At 45.6% G+C, this 11,981-nt stretch overlaps 2 protein-coding genes across 2 annotated transcripts; both read right to left on the bottom strand.

Annotated features, from left to right (window-relative positions):
• Positions 1-415: 415 nt before the first annotated feature.
• LOC116798494 (keratin, type I cytoskeletal 12-like) lies at positions 416-3,713 on the bottom strand. Its single transcript, XM_032710985.1, has 8 exons — positions 3,093-3,713; positions 2,710-2,792; positions 2,322-2,478; positions 1,909-2,070; positions 1,685-1,810; positions 1,066-1,277; positions 732-814; positions 416-531 (listed from the first exon to the last, which is right to left on the bottom strand). Exons 1-8 carry the CDS (start codon positions 3,711-3,713, stop codon positions 434-436), a joined length of 1,542 nt encoding a protein of 513 aa, XP_032566876.1. The 3' UTR covers positions 416-433.
• Positions 3,714-5,438: 1,725 nt separating this feature from the next.
• On the bottom strand, positions 5,439-9,905 carry KRT20 (keratin 20). Its single transcript, XM_032710993.1, has 8 exons — positions 9,365-9,905; positions 8,520-8,602; positions 8,160-8,316; positions 7,511-7,672; positions 7,304-7,429; positions 6,931-7,151; positions 6,332-6,372; positions 5,439-5,685 (listed from the first exon to the last, which is right to left on the bottom strand). The coding sequence occupies exons 1-8, from the start codon at positions 9,782-9,784 to the stop codon at positions 5,588-5,590; spliced, it is 1,308 nt and encodes a 435-aa protein (XP_032566884.1). The 5' UTR covers positions 9,785-9,905; the 3' UTR covers positions 5,439-5,587.
• Between the last annotated feature and the right edge of the window lie 2,076 nt (positions 9,906-11,981).

Genomic DNA, 11,981 nt, shown 5'->3' with positions numbered 1-11,981 from the left:
TCCTGGGGCTCAGCGTTGGTGCTGGAGGGGGTTCATGGAGAATGAAGGGACACTGATACCTTAAAGCTTGTTGAGTCCTTTTTATTAGTCAAGAAAACTGGAAAATGAGGTTAGAACAGCAAAATTATTTTATCTATTGATTACTAAAGATTATAAAAAAGCAGATCTGATTAAATGTGCACTCTGTATCTCTGGTTATTGAACACAGAATTGATGATATATTTAAAGAACACTGTGGAAATCATACAGGTAATGCTGATAGAGTGAAGCAGGAAATACATTGCATGACTGCTAGGAATGAAAGTGCTGACTTTGTCTGATGTAAGAGTATCTTAGTGCAAAGCCAACTTTTTATCACTTCATACAAAGGAATAAAATTATTTATCCATTTTGGCTTGGAGTGAATGGATCCTTTGCCACATCAGATTGTGCCTCATATCTTCTCTTCGACTTCCTTAACGTGGGATGCAACAACTTTTCCGTCTACCACTTCTTCAACAATTGTCTTGATCTTTCTAGTTTTGGTTGGATCTAAACATAAACAAAACAAAAAATATTTATCAGCATGTTAAAAATGATAAAACTGAGCAGGGTGTACAGGACCAGGTACCACCTTTTCCTTTCCTGTTGGCTTCTGGTTCTAATGAGCTGTATGATGTAGGATAACGTGTATTATTTTATTGATAAGAATGACTTTAGAGACAAAATTTTATCAACCAAGTTCTACCTACCCTGAGAAGAATCCAGTGATTGTGTTTGAGATTTGGACCCCGTCAAGGATGAGCTTTCAAACGTAACTGCCTGTCCTGCGCCCCTAGAAATGGATCAGAGACACGTGTGTTTGCAGGATGTTCAGTAGGATGGGGATGAATTCCCTTTCCATGGTGGCATTGAGAGATTATTTCACTACTGAACAGAATGGCTCTCTCTGCCCAGTCAGTGGTATTTCAGGTCACTGTATGTGCCTCACTGTCCTTATTTTTACCTCTTTTTACCCGGAAAGGGTTTTGCTACAGAAAATAAACCCGAGGCGGTATTTTGTGTCCGTCAGTCCCTTACACGAACTCTCCGTCCAGCAGGCGCCGGTAGGTTTCAATCTCCATTTCCAGGCGGCTCTTGATGTCCAGGAGCTGCTGGTACTCCGCGTTCTGGCGCTCCATGTCAGCCCTGACCTGGAGCAGCTGGGACTCCAGGTTCCCGATCTGCAGCTGCATTTGGGACAGCTGAGCGCAGTAACCGCCTTCCGTCTCTGCCAGAGTGTCTTCCAGGGATTTTTTCTGTGTAAGGATATTAAATAATCTCTGATTAAGGACAAAAATACCCCGTCTTTACAAAGACAAAACCAACTGAAATAGTTTAAGGGTGTGAGTACAGCTGCATTGCTTAGAGGGTTTTATTTTCTCCTTGAAATACCAATGCAAAAACTGGCCCTTGTCACATCCCTGAATGTGAACATAAAAGCTCATCTGCTTTGTGATGTGCTCCTTGCAGTCCAGTTAGATATATTACTGCAATCCAGTTAGGTGTATTACTGCTGTTTAGGAACTAAAGGAATGTAGGATTTAATAGGATCTAAAGGAATGTAGGATTTAATAGGAAATAAATGCCAATCTTAAATCCTGTGGAATAGTATTCGAAGCTGCTGAATCGGCTCTGAGCAGTCAGCAGCTCCCCTAGAACGTACCATGGCGAGCTGAGACTGCAGCTCTATTTCCAGGCTCTGCAGGGTCCGTTTTAAATCCGTGATCTCGCTCTTCCCCGACTGGAGCTGCTCGGTATGGGTGGAGATTTCCCTTTTCAGCTCCCCGCTCTGAAATGACAAGGAAGAATAGGGTGTAATTTTACTCTTCCAAGTGCTGAACTCATTTTTCCAAGCATTTTTCCAAGTTTGCTCCCTCTGGTTGTTACTTTTTCGTTGAACCACGCCTCGGCCTCTTTACGGTTTTGCTCGGCAATGACTTCATACTGTCCCCTCATGTCATTCAGAAGCTTGGTCAGGTCAGTCCCTGGAGCAGCATCCATTTCCACGCTGACTTGGCCCATTTCACTGCTTTGGATGCCCTGAAGCTCCTGGAGAGGTTGAAAACAAGGAAAGGTTCTGTTAATAAAAGGCAAAATGGTTCTGCCAAAAATATAGGTAAGGAAGTATATGTGATATAAATTCCATTTCAACAAGGATCTCGTGTGCACGCTGCTTGCAATCTTTCACTTTGGTAAACTCAAAAAATAACAGCAAACAAAACAAATCCTGAAAACCCGGGAAGTCTCACTGGCTTAAATAGGGGAATAATTTGATGTTTCACAATGGGAAAAAAACATACCTCCTCGTGATTCTTCTTGAGGTAAGCCAGTTCCTCGTTCAGGCTCTCAATCTGCAGCTCCAGATCCGCCCTGGTCAGGGTCAGCTCGTCCAGGACTCTGCGCAGACCGTTGATGTCGGCCTCCACACTCTGCCGAAGAGCCACTTCATTCTCATATCTGTGCATGAGGAATTAAATATTATTTTTTTACGTGGCTAAGGGGGTCAAATGCAAACTATTAATGTGTTTTATTGCAGCTTTTAATATGAAGTCTTAATACGCATAATTCCTGTAATATTGTTTAATAATTTTATTGCAAGTATTCGGCAAGGAAAGAGATTTTTTAATAGAAAAGAAGATTTTCCTTAAAATATTATTAAGAGTATTTGTAGTATTAATATTTCCTTACTTCAGTCTGAAGTCATCAGCAGCCAGTCTGGCATTATCAACCTGCAGAATGATCCTCGCGTTGTCGATGGTTGCATTAATGATCTGGAGTGCAAACAGTGTTCAGAGAATGTTTTTACAGCCCAAAAGCTTCACAGAAGCTTTGTAATAGCTTTAAACTTTGTTATCTATGGGAGTTTGTAGAGCTGGATTCCACCACTGCCTTCTCTTTATTCAGATTAGACAAGTCACACTGTGTGACACAGCTACAGAACTGCTTTAATGTACAGGAAAAACTCAGCACGTGTCACAGTGCAAGGTGACAGAGGTCACTGCAGGGGTCGGTTCTGCAGGATAAGTGTGCTCTTGGTTTCTGAAAGGAATTTCTTATTTTGGATGACATACCTTGTTTCGAAGGTCTTCAATGAGAGGATAGAATTTACTGTAGTCGTTCCCAGATCCAGGGGTGCCAGTGCCAGGGCCACTTTTCTCGTACCACTCGCGGATTTTGCGCTCCAGCTCGGTGTTGGCGTCCTCCAGAGATCTCACCTTGTCCAGATACGCAGCCAGACGGTCATTGAGGTTCTGCATGGTTTCCTTTTTCGAGCCAGAAAGAAGGCCACCATCCCCAGCACCAGCAGGGCCATACCCACCTCCAAACCCAGACCCTGCGCCACCTCCAAAGCCGCTTCCAAAACCAGCACCTGAACTGCTGCCAAAACCGCTTCCCAAACCTCCCCCGAAAGCGCTGCCTAAGCCACTTGCATAGCTGGCACCTAAACCCCCTCCAGAGCCTCCCCCAAAGCCGCTGCTTAAGCTGCTCCCAAAGCCCCCACCGAAGCCGGAGCCTGAGCCCAACAGGGAAGCAGCACCAAAACCTCCACCAGACCCTCCACCAAACCCCAGCCCGCTGCCACCAAAGCCTCCTGCACCACTAGAACTGGAGATCCTCAGAGATCCCCCGGGAATTCCGCTCCGGGAGGAGAACTGCCGGGACCCGCCACTCGTGCGCACGGAAAGGGCCATGGTGGCCGAGGGGCCCGGGTGTGCTCCACGGAGGGCACTCCAGAGAGCAGGGCAGAGCGGGAGCAGGGGCAGCTTTATATGGGGACGGCAGTGGGTGTTTCAGGAGGAGTCCCCACCTCCTGGGGAGAGCTTCCATTCTCTCCCTCCTGTTCGCAGGGGACGTCAGTTTAGTATGTCCTGAAAGCTGAAATGATATGTGCCAACCGAAATTGCCAACGGGCGTGGAAATCTGGTGCCCTCCAGGTATTTGTATGAGGGGAGATGGGTGGAGTGGAGCTGAGACATCACGATCCTGTTCTGCCATGTGCAACGGAGCACAAAAAGTGCTTTTCGCATTCAAATCCCTCCTAAATAATTGTTTTGTCATTGCATATTCGGTGCTTCCTGGGTTTGGGGCTGTTATTACAGGAGTTTGCTGAAGTCAGCAGAGCGATCCCTTTGATCCCTGCTTCCCAGTGTGCACGGCAGGAATGTCTTTCTTTTCATAATGCTCTTCTGGCAGGAGCCTTTGCCGGATTAGTGCTCCTGGATGCTTCATAGGAAACAAGAAAAGGGACCATCAGGTGTCCGAGGGCACATGGGCATTAAGGAGCTGCAGGGTGATCATTAATAGGAAAACATAAATATACTGGATTGTGCCCAATAGGATTTGGAATTGGGTTTTCTGTGCTAACCCTTTTATCATCAAACTCAGTGTGATTTGCATATAGTCTGTAGCATATAGCATATCCCAGTTTGTACTTTGGACTGAAAACTGACCACTGTTTCTGGTAAATAGTTTGCTGTTACCTCAAAACAAGAAATCTGATTTCTGTATTTTGTGCTCTTTATAATACAAATCTAAAGATCAAATGTAGCGCCTCTGGGTGCAGGTTTGGGCATGAGAACCCTCCCAGACCAGTGTATTTTTTCTTTTGAAGTTATTTTGGTATGGTTACCCTGGCTTAATTATATCATTGGATTTGTCAACTGAAATGAGTTAATTTTTGATCTCCCTGCACCCAGGGGCAGGGGTGCTTTTGGGGCAGAAAGGAGCGGAAGATCAAAGGTGCAAGTAAAGCTTTTCTGTGGAAATGAGCTGATAGCCTGGTCTCAGTGACTCGGGGCAGGGAGAGCAGAGGATTAGGATTAGTTCTTTGGCAGCTGTTTATGTTCAGTAAATGACACCGGACAGGTGAGGTTTCAAAGGGAAGAGCTCTTTGTGTTTATGTTCTCAAGGGGAAAATGTAAACTCCTGGGACTGAGGATCCAGGTGTGGCACGGGGGCCTCCCTGTGGGATAGGGAACCTTATTGGCCTAGAAAGGTTTGACAGAGGTGGGGGTTGTTTCAGATAGATTCTTCTTCATGAAGTGTCTTGGCTTGCTGTAGTCCTTGGTGCCATCATCATTCACAGAGGGTGAAGAATATCAAATAGGCTACTTCAATTTATTTATTCCCATTAATTTATTATGAAAAACAAATTGACACTTCTTGTTTATTTGAAAATCAGGTTTTCGTGAAGCTGCCTTACTTTTGAGTGGGAGTTTGTGTTCAGAGAAGGTGTGCTGAATTGATGTCTTAAGGCATTTAAAAAAACTAATACTTCTGTTTTTATCTGTCTTGGAAGCAGTTACACATTTATACCAGACTGATTAGATTTTTTTTCAATAAAGCTACTTAGTCACCATGTAAGTAAAACCAAAGTCTTGTAAGTTGTAACTTACTGATTTTTATTAACACTCCCCCACAATAACAACAGTTATTTGAGATTTGATAATTTGGTGTTTTTCAACCCTGCTGGGGTTCAGGGAGAATTAGATGGGATTCTTTATAAATATTTTAGCTTTGGCATCAGGTCCAGGAAGCTCAGAGGCATCTCCTCTGCTGGAGCCATTTACATCTTCTCTTCAAACTCTCTGACCTCAGAGGAGACAACCTTACCATCAACCACTTCCTCAACTATTGTCTTGATCTTCTTCATTTTACTTGATTCTGCAAGGAAATGGAAAAGAGAATTAATTACATGCAATGTACACTGACAGAGTCATGTTGCTGCAGTACTGGCAGCCAATGAGGAAACAGTGAAAAGCATCTTCAATCCACAGGTACTTGAGGTAAACCTTTGGGGTGTGCAGGATGTGCTTTCATTTCCTTCAGATGTTCAGTGGACAGTGGGTTCAATAACTCTCTATCCCTCTGATAGTTTTACTTCAGTTTAGCACAAACTTGCAGACCTAAAACCTTGGAATAGTCTTACACCAAAATGAATATTTTTGCTATTAAACTGGATATGTTGTTTGGGAGCCTCAAGCTCCGTGTGTGGTCAGTGGGGCGAAGCAGATGCTTCTGCAGTTCTCCAGAGGGGACTTCAGTAACTCTCTTGTTCTCTTTGAGAGGAGTCACAGAATCACGGAGTTGGTGAATCTGTGGTTTTACATTGGGCACCTGAATTATACACGTAAACCCAGGCTTTGTATAGTCCCTGCAGGGTAACTATCCATATATTTGATTGCTTTCTTGGTGTGAGATTCTATTGGCTGATTATTTGCTGTGAAGCTTTTGTTTTATATCAGGATGTGTCATTCCATAACATTTCGTCAGGCAGCCATCAAAACAGAAGGAGGTTGGTGGGACATACCTTTTTCAAGCTCTGCTGCAGCTACTTCCAATTCGAATTGCCTGTTCAAATGATAAATTAGAAAATATAAATATATGGGACCTAATGGATTGAAGAAATATCCCTGTACATTTCCCGTGCGTTTGATCAGGACAGGTAATGCCCTTTCATCAAGACATTAAAATGAATTCTCTCTGGTAAAGTAAAACTTGCTAAGCATAAGCTGCAGGTGCCATTAATCTGCAGACTCATCTCTACAATGCCAGGACTTCAGCTTATGCCCAGTGAGCCAGTTCCTGAGCCAGAACAGCTGAACAGGCAGAACCTGGGGGTAAGACCCACTGCCTGCTTGCCCAGCATGGACAAGTCCATCCAAAACTGAGTGATGAATGCTCCTGGTGTGTGAACATGGACCCAGTTACCCAGCTCACAGAGGAACAGTCTGTAGGCTGAGAGAGCCCACCTCAAAATTCACAAGCAGCTTCAGCAACCCAGCCTGAACTGCAGCCTGCTCTGACTCTGCACCTGGGAATTGGGCAGTGGACTCCCCCCAGCCCAAAGCAGTTGGAGAGAGGCAGATTTACAGGAAACCCAACGCGCAAGGCCGTGTGTGTGCTCACCCGCTCTCCTCTCCCTCCAGCAGCCGGCGGTACGTGGCGATCTCCATCTCCAGGCGAGTCTTGATATCCAGCAGGTTGCTGTACGCGCTGTTCTGAGCCTCCATGTCGGCTCGGAGCTGCCTCAGCTGAGCCTCCAGGCTGGCGATGGTCGCCTGGATCTGGGAGATCTGGTAGCTGTACCGTGCTTCTGTCTCAGCCACCGAGGCCTCGAGGGTCTGTTTCTACAGCCGACGGGAAGAACAGAGACATTTTATTCAGAGGATACGTTTTTGTGTTAAAATAACCTTTTGATTGTAAAGCCCCTCATTTCTACATTTATCCCTGTAACTGTCTGCTATCAGCAGTCCTTATTTCAATGCTCTCTGTTATTTACCATGTTCAGCTGGGACTGTAATTCCAGCTCCAGGCTCTGGTAGATCTGTCTGCGTTCCGTGATCTCTTTCCTCTGGACCTGGAGCTGTTCAACGTTGATGGCAACTTCCTGGTTCAGTTCTGCTGTCTGGAATGAGGAACGGAGGGACTGTGAACTGCAGCCAGGCATGACCAGGGTTGCTGCTGATGTTTAAGCAGTTGACCTTACCTGCTTTTCAAAGTGTTCTTTGGCTTCTTGGCGGTTCTTTTCTGCCATTTCTTCATACTGCTTTCTCATGTTTTCCATAATAGCTGCCAGGTCAGTGGCGGGAGCAGCATCCACGGCCACGTTCACGGAGCCGCTCACCTCTTTGCGCAGCCGGTTGCAGTCCTGCAGGAAGGGGGACTTGGTTAGCACCAGCTGCAGGGAGCTCTCACTCCTGGGTGTTGGAACCAGACTCAAAATCGACACGCAGAGCAGTAATCCTTAAATAGCACCTCAGGGCAAGACAACTTAATCACCTCATAAGTACTGTTTACTATTTTGTAGCAATAAATGCTATATCATAGGTAAATGTCTTATAGAAGGATGATTTCCTCAGGACTGGATCTGTGGAACGAGGGTAGAAGTCATGGCTCCCATTTGTGTACTTTTTGGGGTAGCAACTCCTAAACCATAAATTATTATTTGATAAAACCTTCACTCCTTCATTCCTGGAATGGAGGAGTGTTCAGCCTTTGATCCCTGACAGCTTGGATGTCCCTTAGTGCCACACACGGTTATGCTGCTTCCAGGAAGCATAAAAATGCTTCCTAGTGAGGCTGTTTGTGTTTTCCACTTAAAACCCCTCTCCCTGGCAGTGCTCAGCTGCTCTCACCTCCTCATGGTTCTTCTTAAGGAAGATGAGTTCCTCGTTCACGCCCTCGATCTGGGCCTCCAGGTCAGCTTGGGTCAGAGTCAGGTCATCACGGACACGGAGCAGCCCTGCAATGTCACCCTCCACACTCTGCTTGAGCAGGTGCTCGTTCTCAAACCTGTACAAGAGGGGTGTCTTTTGTCATCACTGGAGTGCAACAGTTTGGTGTAAATGCTGGCATCAGTAATTTCCACAGTCGTGAAATATTCACTAAACTTTAAGCTGGAAAATGTTCACTTTTCGGCACTGATGCCAGTAACTGGAAGCTTTCCTAAGTAAGAGGAGCAGGAAAGAGAACTGATATAAAATCATGGAACTTACTTCAGTCTAAAGTCATCAGCAGCCAGCTTGGCATTGTCGATCTGCAGGACGAGCCTGGCATTTTCCAGCTGGGCAGCAGCAATCTAAAGGGAATGGTGGACAAGCAGTGAAGCTTTGCACAGAAATGCACTCTTGATCCTTTCCTGGGAATGAGCACTGCAGGAGGGCTTCATCCCACATCACTTCAGCTGTCTGTCAGTCAGCTGGGTTTAAGCTAAGTTCCCTCTGAGGTGCATGGAAAGAATTAGGGACCTCCAAAAGGCAAATTGTCCTGTCAAAAACTAAGTGTATCAAATGAGATGAACTGCTCTCTGAAGGGATCTGCTTTTAAAGGCTGGGAAATAGCACTGATATAAGAGGAGAAAGATTGAAGGAAGTTCTGGAAATATGATTTGACAAACCTGTCAGCTAATTGCTGGGAATATTTCTTGGTTTCCAGTGGTAATTTACTATTTTAAGTAGTGATCTATTATTTTTTTCTGAGCATTTGCCCTTCTTTTCTAAAAACCCACTTTGAAATAGACAATTGCTAAACTATATTTAAATATGTAGATTACCATCGGTACTTTCCCTAATTACAATCACCTGAGGCAAATATCGTAGAATTAGTTAATTTTGAGTCAAAGGTTTTTCATGTGTAAGATTACTCACATCTGCAGGAATATATCTGGTATTACAAATTACGTAAAATCTGTAACTAATTTGTAGCTGAGCAAAATTAAGCATTTATTTTTCTCAGCTGAGACATCTGCAATTTGAAAAAATACATTTTCTACAACGGATTATTCTCTGTCTCCCCAGTAACCGCAATTCCTACATTTATAGAGGGCTCTGTGATCTCTTACCTTGCTTCGGAGTTCTTCGATGGTTTTGAAGTAGGAGCTGTAGTCCTGCCCTACACTTACAGTGTTCTTCTCATACCACTCCTTGATCTGCTTCTCGATCAGGGAGTTTGCCTTCTCCAGGGAGCGCACCCTCTCCAGGTACGAAGCCAAGCGGTCGTTGAGGTTCTGCATAGTGGATTTCTCGTTGCCAGCGAGCAGCACATCGTTGCCAGTGATGCTGAGCTGGAGGCCCCCGCCGAGGCCTTGGTCGAAGCTGGTGCTGGTGGAGATGCGGGTGCCGTAGCCCCCGGCCCCCCCGTAGACACTGGGTGCCTGGATCTTCTGCAGGGACATTTTCCTGGAGGTCCGACCGCTGACACTGGGTGCGGATTGGAGGCGGCTGCTCGTGCCCCACTGGATGCTGCGGGTGGAGAAGGCCATTTGTGCTCTTGGTCTGCTGGAAGGAGCCGGGTGAATCGGCACGGGCAGAGATGGGCAGTGAGGAGCTGCGTGTGTGCTGTGCACCTTTATACCGGGTCCAGGAGGAAGCACAGTGGCTGCAAACCCCACCTCTGTTGACACAGAATGTCACTGGTGTCAGCACAAAGAGCACAGAGGATATTGCCCCCTCTCCCCATGATAGAGAGCGATTTTCATCTGTTCATGTTTGAGGAAACACTCCCCAGGTAGTCTGGCTTGCTTTGTTAGTGTTTTGAGTAAAAGATAAAGCACAAATGATCTGCTGAATCATTTATAACCGTGTACTTGCAACCATCCTCTCTGTAGCCCTTTGGAACAAAGGACTAGGTTCTTACTCCCCTGTGCAGTGCATGAATTTAAAATGAGAGTTGCCTGTATGTGACAAGAGACTTACAACATTTATATTTGCAATCAAGTGTGTATTTCTGTTGACTAAGCAATAATTTGGGCCTCAGGACAGTCTAGAACAGTGTATAAATGACTAGAAAGGAGGCAGCTGTAATTCCATGTGAATTCACTTCATAGTAAGCACAAACCAACATCCACACTGCCAGTGGAGAGTGGAGGCTGTTGCTGTCAGCTTGCATTGAATATATATTTGTTTGGTATTAGAAAACCCTTGCAAGTGGAACTCAAGATTTCAGTACAGTTGAAATTAAACAGGAAGAGCATTTCTTTGTCCCTAAATGAAGTAAGAGGAATGAGAATATTGGAGGCCTTCACTGCCCACTGTGTTTCACATGAGGTGAGACACTGAGGTCCATGGAGTGGCAGGAGGTGTTGAGCTCCAGCTTCCAGCAGAATGAGCCTCCAGCCCTCCTGTGTGGCTGAAGTTAAAGCAAACCTCCTTCCTCATCAGTATTCCAGAGACCACCAGTGCTGTGTTGGGGGGTCTGTCCCCAGCCCAGGGGCTGTGACTGTTGACAGGAAACCAGCTGCCTTTGCAGGGCATGGAGAAACCCAACAGTCCTGCTGCTGATTGTGTGGAGGGTCCTGAGCTGAGTGTGGTGCACACCTTGGATACAGAAAATGCAGGGAGAACGTGGAAAGCAAGGGAAGAACCTGATTGCTGGGGGGCTGTTGGTGCTGCAGGGGAGCAGGTGGCTGGTGTGTGCTGGGACAGTGTGGAGGTGCAGCTCCTGGGGCATTGCACTGACAGTGCTGTGGTGTGTTATTGGTGGAGTCAGGGGGAACAATGAGCACACGTGGCTTGTGTGAGGGAGAGCAGCTGCTGTACCTGCTGATCTCCCACCCCAGGGCAAGGAGATTGGTGAGACACCGAGCTTTGGGGGCATCAAACTGTGTATGGAGGCACCTTCATGTTTCTGAGAACACCCAACCCGGGATATTGGGGAATCAGTACTGCCAAATTTTTTAAGCTACTGCTCTAGGGATTAGTCTAACTAGTACTGGCTCAAGGCAGAGAGTTAAACTGTCCTACTTACACACAGCTTCCATATCAAAATGATCAGTGTCCAAGGCAAGACTTTTTTCTAGGAGGATGCTGTGGATTGTCTTTGGACCTTGAACGTCTTTGGGTGTAACTGATAATAAAAACCATTTACAAGATGTGAAACCAAAGTACACGGGCCATGACATTTGGTCTGTCATTACAGAGACTCGAGGTGGGTCATCTCTTGTTCATTAAAATTATTCAGGCTGAGTAAGAATTCATTATCTTAGCAGGGCAGAGCTTACACCTCTATAGCTATAAGAGGAGTACAGAAGAGATCCTGCTGCACTTACATCTCTCGACTCTGTATCTCACTCTTAGATCTCTGCAGGATTTTGTGACAGTATATCTAAGAGAAAACATTCTGCTTTGTCTTCTCAGTATTTATTGAAATTAGTTTCCATATAACCTTGCTGGTGCTTTTTCTGAACATCGCTTGGAGGTTCTATTTTTTCTCTTAGTGAGCAAAAGACAAAAAATGCAGGGATCTTAATTAAAGTGGTAGTCAGACTTAGGTGAGACATTTACTTTGTGTTATAGCTCTACAGCTTTAGTTCAGGGTCAACCTCCAGCAGCTATGTTCTTTCCAGAGCCCTCTGGACTATTAAGAAGTGTCTGAGGTGGATGCAAGGGGAAGCACAGAGCAATGGCATCATGAAGACCTGGTGTGAAAAGGTATTGGGCGGAATTTTCTTAGTGGTGTTT

The sequence above is a fragment of the Chiroxiphia lanceolata genome, chromosome 26 (assembly GCF_009829145.1).
Source record: "Chiroxiphia lanceolata isolate bChiLan1 chromosome 26, bChiLan1.pri, whole genome shotgun sequence".
NCBI lineage: Eukaryota > Metazoa > Chordata > Aves > Passeriformes > Pipridae > Chiroxiphia > Chiroxiphia lanceolata.
The sequence above is the reverse complement of the archived record's forward strand: the minus strand, read 5'-3'. Positions and strand labels throughout refer to the sequence as shown.

Excerpts from the sequence above, each read along its gene's own strand:
- LOC116798494 (XM_032710985.1), bottom strand. The coding sequence starts at position 3,713 with ATGGCCCTTTCCGTGCGCACGAGTGGCGGGTCCCGGCAGTTCTCCTCC. Across the intron at positions 2,071-2,321 it reads TCAAGAAGAATCACGAGGAG|GAGCTTCAGGGCATCCAAAG; the intron begins GTATGTTTTTTT and ends CAACCTCTCCAG. Across the intron at positions 1,278-1,684 it reads TGCAGTCTCAGCTCGCCATG|AAAAAATCCCTGGAAGACAC; the intron begins GTACGTTCTAGG and ends ATCCTTACACAG.
- KRT20 (XM_032710993.1), bottom strand. The coding sequence starts at position 9,784 with ATGGCCTTCTCCACCCGCAGCATCCAGTGGGGCACGAGCAGCCGCCTC. Across the intron at positions 8,317-8,519 it reads GCTGATGACTTTAGACTGAA|GTTTGAGAACGAGCACCTGC; the intron begins GTAAGTTCCATG and ends CCTCTTGTACAG. Across the intron at positions 7,673-8,159 it reads TTAAGAAGAACCATGAGGAG|GACTGCAACCGGCTGCGCAA; the intron begins GTGAGAGCAGCT and ends CCCTTCCTGCAG.